This window comes from Suricata suricatta, chromosome 3, assembly GCF_006229205.1.
Source record: "Suricata suricatta isolate VVHF042 chromosome 3, meerkat_22Aug2017_6uvM2_HiC, whole genome shotgun sequence".
NCBI lineage: Eukaryota > Metazoa > Chordata > Mammalia > Carnivora > Herpestidae > Suricata > Suricata suricatta.
The window spans coordinates 42,454,483-42,470,855 of NC_043702.1; the positions used below are offsets into that span (position 1 = coordinate 42,454,483).

Below are 16,373 nucleotides of genomic sequence, written 5' to 3' on the forward strand. Positions count from 1 at the left end.
AGTAACACTGATAGTAACGTGTTCCTTATCTGGGGTAAATAGTTTCCCAAAATGGATTTACTAGGTGAACGGAAGGGAGGGAAGCAGAGAAGAAAGATGGTTACAGAGAACTTCAAATCATGGGGTGGAGCTAGAGGTCTTCCCTATATGTCGGTGTTCCCCAAAAGACATCTCCAGCCTCCCCCCTCCTCCAAGCTCTAGACTTCCCCATGGGCATACATCTTCCCAATGGGCATCTCCACTGTCACAGAGGATTCCCACAAGTAACCTCTTTCCCCTTCCTGGGTTCCCTTCTTTGGTGAGTGGCACCACCACCTATGTGGTATCTGGCTCATCAGATAACTTCTCCCTTGCTCCATATACAGTAAGTCCTTCCTAAAAGAACTCTCAATTTTATTTGCTTCACTCTTTTCCCATTCCCAGTGTCTTAGGTGCCTAAGTTAACATTTCTGTAGCATCCAGCATTTTTGTTTGTAATAGGGTCTTCCACACCATGTGAACCCCCATGAGAGGGGTGCCTTGTCTACCTTGCTCAACATTGTATCCCAGAATAGAACCTGGCCTTTAATAAAGACTTCTTTTAAAAAATATCGAGTGAACAAATACTTAATTGTGAATTAACTCTATATGATACACACTCATCATGAGAAACATTAATTTTTGCCACTTCTATTCAGTGTGTTTTATATTACTCTCCTCATATTACAGAAAGGCAGCTAATCTAGAGAATTGTGAATTTCATTGAGGGTAAAAGGAATAAATTGAGAGAATGGGGCATTTTAGAGGAATGGAGGTCATAACAGGACGATAAAGGAAGGTACCTGAAACAGGTGAAAAAGCTGTACTGATACTGGTCATTAACATTAAGAGGAAGACTGAGAGGTAAGACTGGGCTGCATAAAGGGACAAAATACTTGCCACTCTGAGTCTGTGCCCATGAATCTATGAAGCGGCTGAGATCATGAGCTGTGGAGTCTGAATGGCTTGGGTCTGAGTCTTCCCTCTGCTGTTTACTAGCTGTGTCACCATGGGCAACTTATTTAACCACGCAGAACCTTTCCTTTTTGAAATAAACATACCAATGCTTCACTCACAAGGCCTTTAAAAGGATTAAATGAGGGCCTGGCAGTAAAGTATTTAGCATAAGGCTTCGTAAGCACTTTTCTATAATAAGCACTCAAATGGTAGCATACCAGCTATTATTATTTTTGTAGGATCATCCTATAATTATATTTTTGTTAAGGTTGGAGATTTTTAAATTTTTAATGTTTTTGTTTACCCTCTATATTGCATGACTAATTCTGAATTGTGAAGTTGCTAAAAAAAAAAAAAAAAAAAAAGGAAAGAAAGAAAGACCCCCAAAACCACCATCTGGATTGGTGGAAGGCATTAAATTAACAAAGGGAGTGCATGAATTACCAGTTTATGACTCAAAAAGAAAACAACTTATAATTTCTCTGTAACTCAGAGAACGAAGTAATTTGGGACCGTTCTAAAGTAGAACAAGGTAAATAATGATAAATTTACCACCCAGGTAGATATTTTTAAAAACCACAAAAGCAGAAATCTGTTCATATCACCCCTTGCTCAAACTTGCCAATGGCTCCCACTTTTCTTAGACACGTCACATGCTGTCCCTTACTGTGGTCCTCACGGCCCTGCAGGTCCCCTGCCCACCTTGCAGACCGCCTCACTCTCCCCTTAGGCTGTTCATCCTTGTGGTTTCCTCTGTGCCCCAAATCTACATTGAGTGGCTTCTATCAGGACTCTGTTCAAATGTCACTTCTTCAGAGAAAGCCTCCCAGCCTGCCCAAATTAAAACAGTCTCGTCTCCTCAGTCACTTTGTGAACCCTCATCCATGTTATTTTTGCCATATATTACTCATTATTCTCAGAAATAAAAGCATCTGTTTACGGCTTATTGTCTACCCCACAGTGTGTTAGTTCCACGAGGAGCCTGTGTTTATCTTACTACACACTTGCTATATCCCCACGGTCTAGAAAAGTGTCTGTCATCAAGTATGTGCTTATTGAAGGAGTCAATTAATAATAACAGTAACAATACTACCTACTGTTTACAGTTGAGCACTTAGTGTTGCTATCCATTATCTCATTTAATCTTAGTAACAATGCTATGAAGCTAGGTATAATTATTAAGCCCATTTTATAAATGAGGAACCTAAAAGGCTTAACAAAGCTAAACTGCTATTTAACCAAGGTCAGACATACAGTAAGCGTGGGATTTCAACCTAGGTCAAACAGTCATGCGTGTGTGTGCAGGCACACACAGGTACACACACACACACCCTATAGGTAGACAGGCAAAAAGAAGAAAAAAGGAAACAGAATAGCTACCAGACTACCCCACAGTTTTACTAGGGCTTGAGAAGGTGACTGAAGTCAAGGCTACACTAATCTGCTCTCTTCTCTTCGTCATTCTTCTAAATGGAATGAAATGTCCGGCCAACATTCCACGGTCAACACTCCAGCCATGAGGATTCCTCACCGTACTCAGCGGTCACATGGTCACAGCCACATGGTTAAAAGATACAGAACCCAGACGAATGTAACATTTACTTTTTTTGGATAATGTCTGAGCTTCAACATACGGGTTATCTTTTTCAGGAAAAGTTAACAAGTTACTGTTTGTCCACTGATAGATTACTATTCAGAGATGTTGTTTTCAGCAGAGAAAAGGTGAAGAAAAGATGCTTACAACTTCAGCCATAAGAACAGAGCAGTATTCTTCCTTACAGTTGGAAAGGCTTTGGAGAGGTATGCTATGTAGTAAACTTCTAAGAAAATTTATTTTCTTATCCACTCTTCAAAGTATCCTACTCAATTATATAATTGCAGTCTGGTAAATATTTCCATGGTGAAGTAGAAATATAATTAGCCAGATTACTTAGGTTTTTGACTGCACACACAAAAAAGGCAGTAAATTGACACTGTATGACTCAAGATAATGAAGCAGCTGGTACAGACACTCATACTTGAGCTTACTGCTTGTAATAAACTTTATGGTCTTTGGGATTTCGCTTGGCTTTTTGGTACCTTACTTCTTTTTTATATAAGGAAACATACTTGATACCCAAATCAGGGTGGTTGGGCTGTCTGATATTAATTCCCAATAAGATAGTATAAATTTGCATCTGACCTCATTTTAAAGATCTGAGGCCATGATACTTATATAAAATAGACATTTAGTCATTATATTTATGCTACTAGTTAGGGGTGTATACATGGGTAATGTACATATCAGGGGCACAAATTCTCAATGTCTGACATATTGGTATAGAATAGGTCTCTATGAAACATATACAGCCACACACACACAATTCTATAGGATTACACTGGTTCACTAGAAGTTGACAAGCTCTCAGCTATTTTCCAACAGAAAATCCAGAAAAAACCTGAAAGGTACATATCCAACACCAAGAGTGGAAAATTATGAACATGCTTCCATATTTCCTTAAAAACTTAAGTCTTACAGATAAAGGAGAGGCTTTTGGGGTCCTCTTTGTTCCCTCTCCCAGTCGCCTCCTTTCTACATTCTGTCCAGGGCTAGTAGGAATGTGAAATGGATTTTTCCTCTCCAAATTTAAGTGTCTTTTGATATAGATGTACCCATAAAAATATGTGTAGCTTTTATTTAAAAAAATTTTTTAAATATATTTTTGAGAGAGAGAGAGAGAGAGAGAGAGAAAACAAGTCGGGGAGGGGTAGAGAGAGGGAGACACAGAATCCAAAGAAAACTCCAGGCCCTGAGCTGTCAGCACAGAGCCCAATGTGGGGCTTAAACTCATGAACTGTGAAATCATGACCTGAGCCGAAATTGGACATGTAATCAACTGAGCCATCCAGGCATACTCCCCCCCACACACATATTTTTGAGAGCTTTACATGTTGACATTATTGATCTAGTGCATTCCTTTTACCTTTTGCATAGTCTTCCATCTTATGACTATACTATATTGAACATATTTATTCTCCAGTTGATAGATATTTAGACTGTTTCTATTTTCCACTGTTAGAAAGCTGCATAAGCAAGTAAGCATCCATGCACATGTCTGTTAAGTTTTTCCAGATGAGGATATACCTTAAAATGGAATTTTTATTCCACAAAAAATGTCTAACTTGAGCACCCCAAGGACTACAGAACTGTCCCCACAGTGTGGTCTAGGTAATGAACTTGCAGGATCCGTGTTTACTCTTGCTGGTGCACACCCTGACGGACATCACCTCAGCCTGTGAGGGGATCGGGGGGTGGGGACAGTCCACAACCACAAGTTACAGCTCATACTGAGTCAGTTCTGTTCTCTGTAACTCAATGAGCGCCTCAGTCAATCCAGCACCCAAAGGTAGAAGAAAAACCAAACCAAATATGACACCAATAAATAAAAGCCCTGGATTCACTTACACTACTTTGCCATAATAGTCTTTTGTTCTGAACTGTGAATGACTCAATTATTAGTAATGCTGTTATTAACAAGTCAGCCTGGTAGCTATAATATGGTCATATATTTCTTTGCAGAGTTGTTCTTTTCAAGGGACTATAAAAAGCAAATTACTCCCTTCCGGCTCTTGATCGTAAGTTCTTCCACTTTTGAGATTCTATAGCTCACAGCTTTCTAATAATGAGAATCTATGCTTGCTTGTAATACCTCTAAAAGGCTTTTCCTATAAAAATGAATATCAATGTCTTTGAAGGTAGTGTGGGAAAGGAACAGAAAAAATAGAAATCTATCACATAAATAATGACAGCTACAGTTATAATCATTCTGTATGCCAGCTATTACAGGAATGGTGCTCATACTCACCAAACTCTAGAAAATGGTACCAGGGAGTATGTAAACAATCGATTGTCATACAGTGGGGGTGGGGGGGGTGGACTAAAACTCAGTTTGATCAAAATGTTTTTGAAAAGAATATTAGTTTTGAAAATGTTGAAAATAACAAACATTTTAACTGTGCAGGCTCAATGATCTCAATGATCTATACACTTATGATATTGTGCTAAGTCCCTGGATTTTTGTCAGAGTCAATGGCTCTTGTTATAAGCAACATGACGTAGCCAGAGACTGACCAAAGAAATACTTTTTAAAAAATCAACTGAACTCCTAATATATGCCAGTTGCTGTGCTAAGCACTTGCCATATTTTATCTCATTAGTCTTCATCAAAAGAAATAAAAACAATGAAGATGTAGGTACCAAAAGTATCCCTATTTACAGATGACAAAACAGAGAAGCAAAAACTTATGTAACTTGTCCACGGCCACATGTTCCAAAAGGCGAAGCCAGGCTCTGAGACCAGGCAATGAGCCTCTAAGCCTGTGTTGGTGACCACTACGTGGCAATGACTTGCACGAATAAGGACAAGAAGAAACAATCCCCTCCCTCGAGAGAGCAGCATGCCCTTTCTCTACTTTCTTTCTGATTATGCTCCTTACATTCCTTCTCCCTTTATTTTTCTCCCTCCCTTGTTTATGTCTTAGGTCCACTTATCAACACTCAGAGAGGGTGCCTGGCTCGAGCGAAGGCCCTGGAGAGGAGCTCAGGTCATTTCCTTCTAAAGCAAGAGGGAGAAAGGTTACAGTAAACACCATCCATGCCACATACTTCCCCCAACACAAAATATTCTTCAGCATGAGAATACAGCCACAGAGCACAAACTAACATTGCCATAAGATCAGACACTTGGAACAAAATCTTGGAGACCACCGTAATTGATTTTCCTCAGCCCATTTCTCTTCTTTGACCACAAAATTTCCTTGCTGATCTTATCTGTGTTTTAACCATCCCAAATTGATATCCCGAATCCTAAGCTTGGAGATACAGCTTAAGCTTCAGGCCTGGAACAGTCAACTCTGTTAGACATTCCCAAATAGATGTTCCAATTTCAAACTAAATAAACCCAATTATGAACTTAGATCACATTCCCCCAAATCTGCATCTCCTTCTTGAATTTCCTACTGGATTTTTAGTGGAACCACTAAACTGGACACTGAACAAACTGGAAACATGAGGAACTCTACCTTATTTCCCACATCGAAACCATTCTGTTAACTTTACCTGCCAAATGCGTACCTTCCCTCAAGTTCTGTTGGTGCTGCTGTAGTTCAGGCCTGTATCATTTCACCCTGTTTCATCTTTCCCTTGGACTATTTTAAGAACCCTCTCAATGGGTGCACTGCTTCAGTGACCTGCCTTTCTGCAAGTAAATAAAAATCGCTCACCCTGCCCTGCTCTGAACCTTGCAGTGGTTCCCTACTGCCTCCAGGATTCCTAATCCCAGCACACACCTGGCCTTGAATCGCCCAGTCCTTTCTGTGCTCGGCCCTATGTCCCATGAACCTGCAATTCCCTAAGCCTAAATAGCTGTTCTGCTAAACTGAATAAATACACAGGGTTTTGGTCTTCAAATATGAGAAATACTTGCTCCTGTAGAGAATGTATTATATAACTACAAATTTACTGTGAAAATTAAGTCTCCTTTAAAAAATGAGAAGACAGGGGCCCTGGGTGGCTGGGCTTGAGCTCCACGTCAGGCACTGCACTGACACTCGGGAGCTGCTTCAGATGCTCGGTCTACCTCTCTCTCTGCCCCTCCCCCATGGGGTCGGTCTCTTGGTCTCTCTCAAAAACATATAAACATTAAAAAGAAATGAGAAGACAGGAAAAAGGTGTTTAAGGTCCACACTCCTTTTGCATTTTTACCAAGGAAGGAAGCGTGGAGAAGCCCAGTCTGGTGGGGGAACTCAGGCAGCCTCTGGCAGGCCCAGGGTGGAAGGGTGACAGGAATGGGCATGTTAGCAGGGCCCAGGGCCACCCACAGTGGTGGGCCACACCGAGGCACGGCAGCTCTAAGAGACCGGACGGGTGAGACAGACTGAGTGTCTGGGGGGCAGGGTAGGGACTGGAGAGGAGAGGGCTGCGCAGAGAATGCCAAGTGGCATTCAACCTTGGCTATCAACCTTGATCACATGGTAAAATCAACCGGGGAACTTGAAATCAAGTGTGAATGGCTGGGTTCACCCTAGGGAGCCACAGGTCTGAGTGCAGCCTGAGCACCAGGAGTCCAGAAAGCGTTCCTCCTACGTCTGCTGGGTGAGAACTGCTGGATGGGCTGAACGCAGGCGGAAGCCAGGAGAAGCAGCCAGCAGAAGCCAGCACCCTGCGGTGGAGGGTGAGAACAGGATGGGACAGCCAGCAGATCCAGACTCAGCTCATACAGGGGTCAGATCAAGGGAGAGAAGCAGCGAGACAAACCTAAGTAAATAAACAGGGTCTTCTCTAACTCCTTCAATGGCAGGCTCGAATTGCGCCTCCTCTGTGAAGCCTTCCCTCAGCTCCCCAACAGCAGTGTTTCCTCCTTCCTGTAATGCCGATTGTCGTTCCTCCAGGGACAAAACTACACGTCCTACGTCCCAAGGGTCCTCAGTTGGCAACCCAGCAACTTGTTCTTTGTTCCTGGTTTTTCTGCACCAGGAAAACCTGTTCTTTCTTCCTCTTGCTATTTGCAGCACGTGTTTGCTTCTTTCCCAAGCTGACTGGCTAGCTCACTGGGCACTTAGCTACTATTAAGTAGTAATTAATGGCTAAGCATGGTTAATCTATAACCCCTTCCAGTTGACATCTGCATGGCAAAACTGTCCTTGAGTGCAAGAATTTTAGGGCAAAGTCAGAGTTGATTGAGTAGATTTTTGTGTCCCTTAATATTTAAATAAATTTAAATCAAATAACATAGGTGATGGCCTAATATTGGATAGTAATGATTTACAACTTTACAAATGATTAACTACAATGTATTTTGATCACAACTCTACTCACAGCTGTTAAAACATTCAGCAGCATAAATATATCCTTAAGATATATTTATATTTCCAGGCACCTGGGTGGCTCAGTTGGTTGAGTGTCTGACTTCGGCTCAGGTCATGATCTCACAGTTTATGGGTTTGAGCCCCACGTCAGGCTCCATGCTGACAGCTCAGAGCCTGGAGCCTGCTTTGGATTCTGCGTCTCCCTCTCTCTCTGCCCCTCTCTTACTTGCGTTCTCTCTCTCAAAAATAAACAAACATTAAAATATTATAAAAAGTAAACTAAGATACATTTATATTTCTAGTTAAAGAAGTCTTGTTAGCACCTTTACATAAATTCGCCTAGAAATATACTTGCTGTAAATCCCAAAGTCATGTGATTTCACATAAAAAGAAATTTACCTTTTTTAGTGGAAATAGTAAGCATTATCCTATTTGCCTGAGAAAGCTACTTTCCAGAGAAGAACAAAATCCAAGATCAAAACCAGAAATCATTTCTGCGTGTGTGTGTATGTGTGTGTGGTTAGACTGATAGTTTATCACCTGAAAAATTGGGACCAAACTGTGTAACTGTTAAAATACTAATTACTTCAAAAGTGGACATGCTATTTTACTATTTTTTAAAAAGTATCTTTCTTTTAATGTTTATTTTTGAGAGAAAGAGAGAGAGACAGAGTGAGAGCAGGGAACAGAAAGAAAGAGAGGGAAACACAGAATCTGAAGTAGGCTCTAGGCTCAGAGTTGGCAGCACAGAGTCTGATCAGGGCTTGAACTCACTAACTGTGAGATCATGACCTGAGCTGAAGTCAAACATTTAACCGACTGAGCCACCCAGGCGTCCCTGGACATGCTATTTTAAAAAACTATTTTCTGGTATGAGTTTTTCTTTATTATGAATCTATATTAAAAAGTTGTGGAAAACCCACTTTGGCTTAGAAAAGATACTTACAATCTATGTTAGTGCAGACTCCGAAAAACAAATAAGACAGTCACAGAGTATTGAAAAAACACACATGCATGCATAAGAGCCACAGACAGATCCCTCCTTATGGTTCTATAAGGAAAACATAAAAGGCTATCAACTCATACAAACATAATCTCTTTGTCAACTACTAAATGTATGACAAAATTCCAGTGAAAAGTTTACAACTGTCATCAGCACACATTCAACCTCCCAAATCCCATCCACCACCACCTGACTGGACTCCCCAAATTCTCAAGAAAAGAAACATATCTGTTCTACTTGAATAGTGAGCATAATCTCACTACAGCTATTAGGATCTTACAAAAGTGGTTGGATAATATTTTTAATGGACAGAATTAAAACCCAAAAGAGGTAAATGACCACAAATTAATGAATGGAATCCCAGTAGAATCTTGGGGGCAGCAATGTGACCACGAGAGCCTTCTTCTTCCATTACATCATTAAATAAGAAGAGGAAAATGTTTTCTGTACATAGAAACCAGAAAATTAAGGTTAACTGAGCTCAGGAAAAAAAGAAACACAACTAAAAATGCTCAGCAACTACAAGGGTAAGCTTCACGTAATCACCAAAATTAATAGTAAATCTAGGATTTTATCATGAAAATATACACCTTAGACAAAAGGCAGGGACAGAAAAGAAATTTCTTTTCTTACATGTGAGAAGAGCCTAACAATTTCTTTAAAAATATAATGCATACTCATACTCTGTAGAGTCAATATTCAATTATTCAAATTAATGTTGACTATTTAAATGAACTGATTAAACCATGACATCTAGAACTGCCATTCACTCATAAGACCTGAGTGCCTTTCTGGGAATAAATGACTGATTTCTTTTTAATATTTCACATGCCCCACCAATCCTGTGAGGCCAGAGGGGACATGAGGAGGCCCGGGTGGCCTCACCTCCCGCCCGTGCATGCCCAGTCCAAATGACTGTGATTTTAAAGATGCTATTAGTTGAGAAGTCATTATACAGTCAAGCTGAAGAGAAGTGTCTCATCCATCATGGTCAGTCCACACAGCTCAGAGAATGTTAACATGACCTGGACAACGTTAAAGGACATTCCAAGCCCTTAATATTATAACTCTTTTCAAATTGGACCCGCTGAATATGCCTTGGGGACCTAGTGAATCTGGGAACCTTCTATACAAGGCTTGGCTTTGTTTAGTGACGACAAAGGGGTCAAAGATTTGAGAAACAAAAGCAACAGAACACAGCCTCCCAAAGCAAAACCAACCAAATAAGAAAAAAAATATTCACAATTGTTTGGGGGAAAAATGATTCTAGGTTGAAACTTTAAATTAAATTACTTGTTATTAATTAAAATCTTCAGTTAATAGAAGAGAAAGGAAAGAGGATCACTGTTTCTCAAATCTTGTCAGTGCCTATTTCTCCTTTTAATTTCTCATGGAAACAGATTTAATGATTCACACACACACACACACGCGTGCACGTGCGTGGCTGCTCTCTTTCAGTTATAGCAACTTCAAATTTTAGGGACAGACATGCCATACTTTTCTTATGTGCTAAGAAGGCTTAAGTGTAGACCAACAACAGAGAAGAAAGACTTACAAAGAGCAAGGTACTGTTCAGTCAACTTCAGACAAACATTAATGGTGAGGAACATTACACATGAAACAGCAACCATTTAGAGATTTTTTTTTTTTTTTACTAAAAAGATTACATGGGAAATTTAGGTGAAAGAAAGATTTTTAAATGTTCCATGTCTTCATGGCAGACAAAAATGCAGAGACTAATGCAATAATCAGGGGAAAAAATCACGTAAGAATCTCCTCCATGTAGTACCATGGATTAGGGATTATGGTGGGTCAAATCACAGCCTCATTAAATAATTTGGACATCTTCATAAAACACCATATGTAACAAGTGGCTGAGAATAACTGAAGGCTGAAAAAGCCCAATCCACTTTATCCACCTAAACCCTCCTTCACAAATGCCTGGGACATGTGGACCCTTCAAGGTCCACAGCATAACCTACTTCCCTACATTGGTGCTCCTATACCTGAAAACATCTACTGCAAGAGCCTCCTAGCATACAGAGAGGAAGCAGCATTTTTTGTTTGTTTTAGATAATCCAAGTAGGTCCATTACTTCCTTCCTTTTGTTTCTATTTTGAGGAGCAAGAGCAACAGAAAGCTCCATTCCCATTCCAGCCCTACCGGCAACACAAATTACAATTTCTTTCTACTTGCTAAAAGGAGCTATGAACAAAACAGATGAGGTTCAATTGCTGAGAGGCAGCAGTAATAAGCATGTTCTTACCTGATGTGGCCAATCAGTTCAATAAGCTTGTGACTAAAAAAATAAGCTGTCAGCTCAGATACATGACTCAGGACTGAACAGACCCCAAAGAGAGTCGTAGTTCCATTCAAGTCTTCCAAATGCCAGTAGAGAAAGGTGAACACGAAGCCATATCCAAAACCCATAAACCACGCCACAAACAACACGGAGCCATACTGCACGCTGCAAAGCAGTCTGATTAAGTCCCAAAAGTTGAAGGCCTGTGAGTGGCTCGTGGTGGTTGGTGTCTCCTCAGAGGACTCCGTAGAGCTGTTCCTCTCCACTTGAGGGATCTCCACCTCTTTTCCTTTATTTTCATTGTTTTTGAAATGGTTGTAGCGGAAGCGGAACTGAGTGGCGACAATCAAAGCCATGGTCATGAGAACTCCAAAGACAATGAAGACGATCTGGTAGTTCCGATATTCAGGGGGTTTACACCCCTTTCCATCAATGAGCACTTCTATGTGTGTGTAGTCAATCCCAATGCCCACCGAGAGCATCGCCAGGCCCCAGCCCAGGGAGCCCCACATACGCTGCAATCCATAGCGATCTCTGTGTTTTCCCAGATACTGAAGTGTTACAGTGTCCACAATGGTGACAGAAGAGGCACTGAAAAATTCTCCTATTATGACAACTACCAAGATCACCAAGAATATAGCCTCAACTTCTTGTTGATCATAAACAAGAGTGACTTGATCAGAAGGTAAAGATTTGGTGGTGGTGACAATAGCAGTGGTCGTCTCTCTGGTTACATTTCCCAAGAAGGCAGAGGTTGCTGTGCTTGGATTCAAGGTAAAGTCCATAATTTGGTCAGTAATTTCATCTGTCTGAGGTTGCAGAGTGGGTGCACTGGTCTTGTTTGGGGCTGTCGAAAAGATGACAGTTTCAGTGACATTGGGCCCTGCTTCTAATATCCCTGGCCAATTGGAAGGGAGGAGGCTCCTTTTCTCACGCATTCTTGGCGATGTGGTAACAGTAGAATTGGTTGGTGGGATAGTTAACAGGTGACTTGAGTTGGTGGGATGAGATGTTGGGGGAATCTTTGGTACACATCTCAAGGTAGCAGGTTTGACAAATCCAATGCCCAGGTTGAATAGAACCCAACACAAAAGAGAAAAGAGGAGGACAATTTTGCCTTTTCTAAAGCGATCTGCAACCACACCCCAAAATGGAGCACTGCAGAATTCAATGAAGTATCGGATACCTACTAGCAATCCACTCTGGCTTGGTGACATTCCCAGCTGTTTATAATACACCGGCAGAAGTGGGTAAAGAGAGCCATACGCAGAGTAAAAGAAAAAATAGAAGACCTTGGATATCAGAAGATCATTGTTTATTTTAACACAATGTTTCTCTATCCAGTCTACTTCCTCCTCAGGAAGAGCAGAGGTTTCTGTGGAGGTGGGTGTTTCATTTGAAGGTGGTTCTGGTTCCCTGGAAATACCATTAAAGGGATCAGCAAGCACATATTTTCTCTTCTGTTCCTCTTCATCATCCGTTAAGATGGCAACTTTATCATCTGCCGCCATGGCTTCTCACCACCATCAGAAAGTCTTAAAGTTTTATGACCTTCAAAATTTTTATTGTTGACCTGTAAAGTAAAATTTAAAAGATGGCTTAGTATGAAACTAACATTTAAACACAGAGCTTCATCTTGCAAGAAACTGAGGAGTTTCAAACTAAATATAGTAATTGTGAGAGAGAATTCTCCCATTTACCACTTGCAGCCATACAATACTAAAAAAGAAAAATAGCTTTCAAAAAGTCAATACTCTTTGTGGCCACTGACTGGCTAATCATGTGTTCTAATGGCAAGGTTATGGCTCAGGTTCATTCTCAAATCTTTTCATTGATTTGTAGTGAAAATTTACAAATGATAGGGATTATGTCTAAACCAAATATAGAGAACTGAAAATAAATACTATTTATAGTTTCTTGGTTTTATTCTTCAGACAAATCCAATGCACTATGAGGGGTAGAATTTTTAGGAAATAACGGGAGCTATAACCATTAAGTCTCTATAGAAACCGAGAAATAAGTTTTTAACCACAACTACAAACTTGATAAGAATGAGGGAGCAAAATGCACATTGCGACTGGAGTTGGTCACTACAGCCATGATAGACTACTGGTAGGAGACAGTCCTTACACTGTTGATATTGCATACGTTTCTCCAGATGTGTTTTTATGGATTGTAGTTTTAAAATGTCATAAAAAAATGTCAGAAAAAATAAAAATGGCAGATACTAATTACTGAGTGAGCATTTACTTGATGCCAGGCAACATATAAAGATCTTTAAATGTATTAATTCATACTGATCACAATATCCCTATTATCTTCTCCACATTGCAGATGAGAAAAATGAGGCATGGTAAGCTTAAATGACTCATAAGTGGTAGAGTGAGGATTTGAACCCTAATATTATGGCCACAATAAACTGCCAAATGTTACATTCTGGGTAATAAAATGCTATTAAATCTTTTTATAAGACAGGGTGTTTCATAGGAATGATAAGTAATATATCCATGGTATAAATTTTTAGGAACTGTGCCACAGTCCTTCAGAATTTCCCTTTCTTCCATGATACAGAGAATTAAACAGCCAAGAGGTCCTGTTTGCATCAAGATTTGTCAAGTGGCAATGAATGTACTCTGATGTCGGAGGTATACACATTAAATACATATTAATTCCTTTCACCTTTAACTTCACTTGCTACCCCTTGGAATCGATCTTGCTCTCCCTTTACCCAAAATGAAGACTAACTTTCTAACATTCATACTGGTAAACATTTTAAAAATAGCCCCTAGGCAGACAATAGAAACACAACTTAATGAGACCTGTGCAATATGCCAACTTATCTTTTACCCCCAAAAGCCAGTTGTCAAATAGGTGTTAAGTTTTGAAAATGCTTGTGTGTCTCTTATTTTGAGGTTTAAGCAATTTTTTATTTGATGTAAAATTCACATAAAATTAACAATTTTAAGTAAACAATTCCATTTTAAGTGGAATTCAGTGCATTCACAATATGGGATAGCCTCCAACTCTATCTAGTTCCCAATTCATGTTTTTTCTTGGAGTGAAAGGAACCTTTTTTCCCTACAAAACTTGAGGAAAAAGCAAAATCCAATCTTTTGCTGTCCAGCTGAAAGGTTTTCCTCCACGTTCTATGTTTATTTTTCTTTCGTCATTAATGCCTTCCCTGAACCCAGTCAGCTCCATTCCCGTCTCATCACCTGAAAAGAACAATAATTTTCTTTTGGAATTATTTTCTAAATTATTTTCATTTCTGAGCTCAAACTTGAAAGAAATATTTGTTCTTTTTCACGTGTTTAAAATTACATGACACTTTGGGGTGAAAATGGCAGATTGTGCGCACCTGACCTCCATCCCTAAACCCCACTGAAATGACAACACACACACACATTTTTAAAATCAAAATCCAGAAGTCCAAGTGAGGAGCATTAAAGGACCCATAAATGGAAAAAATAAAATAAGATTCTGGAAGCCAGAATACAGTTAGACAATTGATAAATAATTTAGTAGTTCTGGTAAACAGAAACCTTGGTTGACAGTAGGGAAAGCCAGTAAAATAATTTATTCTTCAGAATGCTCCAAAGGCTCTTAGGTTGGCCATATCAGGCTGAAGTGCAAGGAAGTGTGTGTGTGGGGGGGGTGTAAGGAGGCAGGGAGGGAAGGCTGCTGTCAATGGAGTTGACGGAAAATCTAAATCCGAACTCAGGACCCCCAAGCCCCCCCTCCACTCCACGTGGAGGCTTCTTCCTCTGGAGAGGAGAAAACAGAGGTTCTGCTGTCATACAGAACAGCTGGAGTTGAGAGCAGGGGTACCCAACTGAACATAGGGCTGGAAGTGAACATATACATCGGATTCCAACCCCTGTTCCTAATCCCATGACCCTTTACTCTCCCAAGGCTTTCTCTTCCCAGGCAGGAAGCTGGAAGGTTCTTCTCTGGAGATTCTGATACTAAAGCCTCCCTAACTAAACATTCACCAAACCACTCTACATAGAAGCTCAAAGTCATCAAACCCTGTCACTGAATATGAGCAGTCATCCAGAATTACAAGACATTTGAGGAAAGTCTTACATCAAAGATAGAACCATAGGGGTGCCTGGGTGGCTCAGTCAGCTGGGCATCTGATTTCTACTCAAGTCATGATCTCACAATCTGTGAGTTCAAGCCCCACATGGAGTTCTCTGCTGTCAATGCAGAGCCTGTTTGGGATCCTCTGTCCCCCTTTCTCTGCCCCTCCCCCACTCATACTCTCTCTCAAATTAAACTTAAAAAAAAAAAAAAAGATAAAACCAAAACAGAAACACACACACACACACACACACACACACACACACACACACACACGTGGAGAAAATAGGAGCTATGTGAGGAGGAAAGTATTTTCTAAATATATTATCTTCAGAAATAGGAAAAGAAATGCAATTATGAAACAAAAATAAGGTAATACATGTTTTTAAATAAGAACAAAGATGAGAAAATAAAAGGAAATGTCTGAATGAAAATTATGGAAATTTTTCTGTGGAAAAAGAACATACATGACAAAGTAAGGGATGATATTAAAGAAAAATTTGAGTCAACTTCTTAGAAAAAAGAACAACAACAATGAACTGATCTTCCACTTCCCTTCACACACCAAACTCAATTCCATATGGACTGTGTATCTAAACAGGGTGCCTGGCTGGCTCAGCTGGTAGAGCATGTGTGACTCTTGATCTCAAAGTTGTGAGTTTGAGCCCCAAATTGGAGACAGAGTTTACTTTTAAAACATTGAAAATAAATAAATAAAGGTAAAATAAAAATAAAACACAGAGAATATCTTGAAGATTTTAGGATAGACAAGGAATTATTAAATAGGATATAAATGTGCTAAGCATTAAGGAAGAAAAAATAAATTGACCACATTAAAATTAAAAACTTCCTTTCATAAAAATGCAACATTAAACATGGAAATGTCAAGCCAAAGAGTAAAATAAGGTATTCTGGTAGAAATAAATGTTTTATATGTGTGTGTGTACACACACACACACACACACACACACACACACACACACCTGGCAAAAGAATGTATCGGATATAGAGAGAATTCTTAAAAATCTGTAGAAAGGTATCAGATAGTCTAACAGAAAACAATGTATAAAAGACTTAACAGTCACTTCAGAAAAGAGCTTACGCAAATGAAAAATAAATAGTAAAAAGATGCTCAACTTGATCAAAATGAGCAGTGAAAGCAAA

At 39.8% G+C, this 16,373-nt stretch overlaps 1 protein-coding gene across 3 annotated transcripts in view; it reads right to left on the minus strand.

Moving 5' to 3' along the window:
- Positions 1-16,373, minus strand: part of MFSD6 (major facilitator superfamily domain containing 6) — a 73,801-nt gene that overhangs the window by 37,231 nt on the left and 20,197 nt on the right. For all 3 annotated transcript variants that reach the window (XM_029934231.1, XM_029934232.1, XM_029934233.1), the window contains exon 2: positions 11,091-12,699. In XM_029934231.1, the coding sequence (XP_029790091.1) occupies positions 11,091-12,637 (1,547 nt within the window). In that variant the 5' untranslated portion in view covers positions 12,638-12,699. The remainder of the gene's footprint in view (positions 1-11,090; positions 12,700-16,373) is intronic.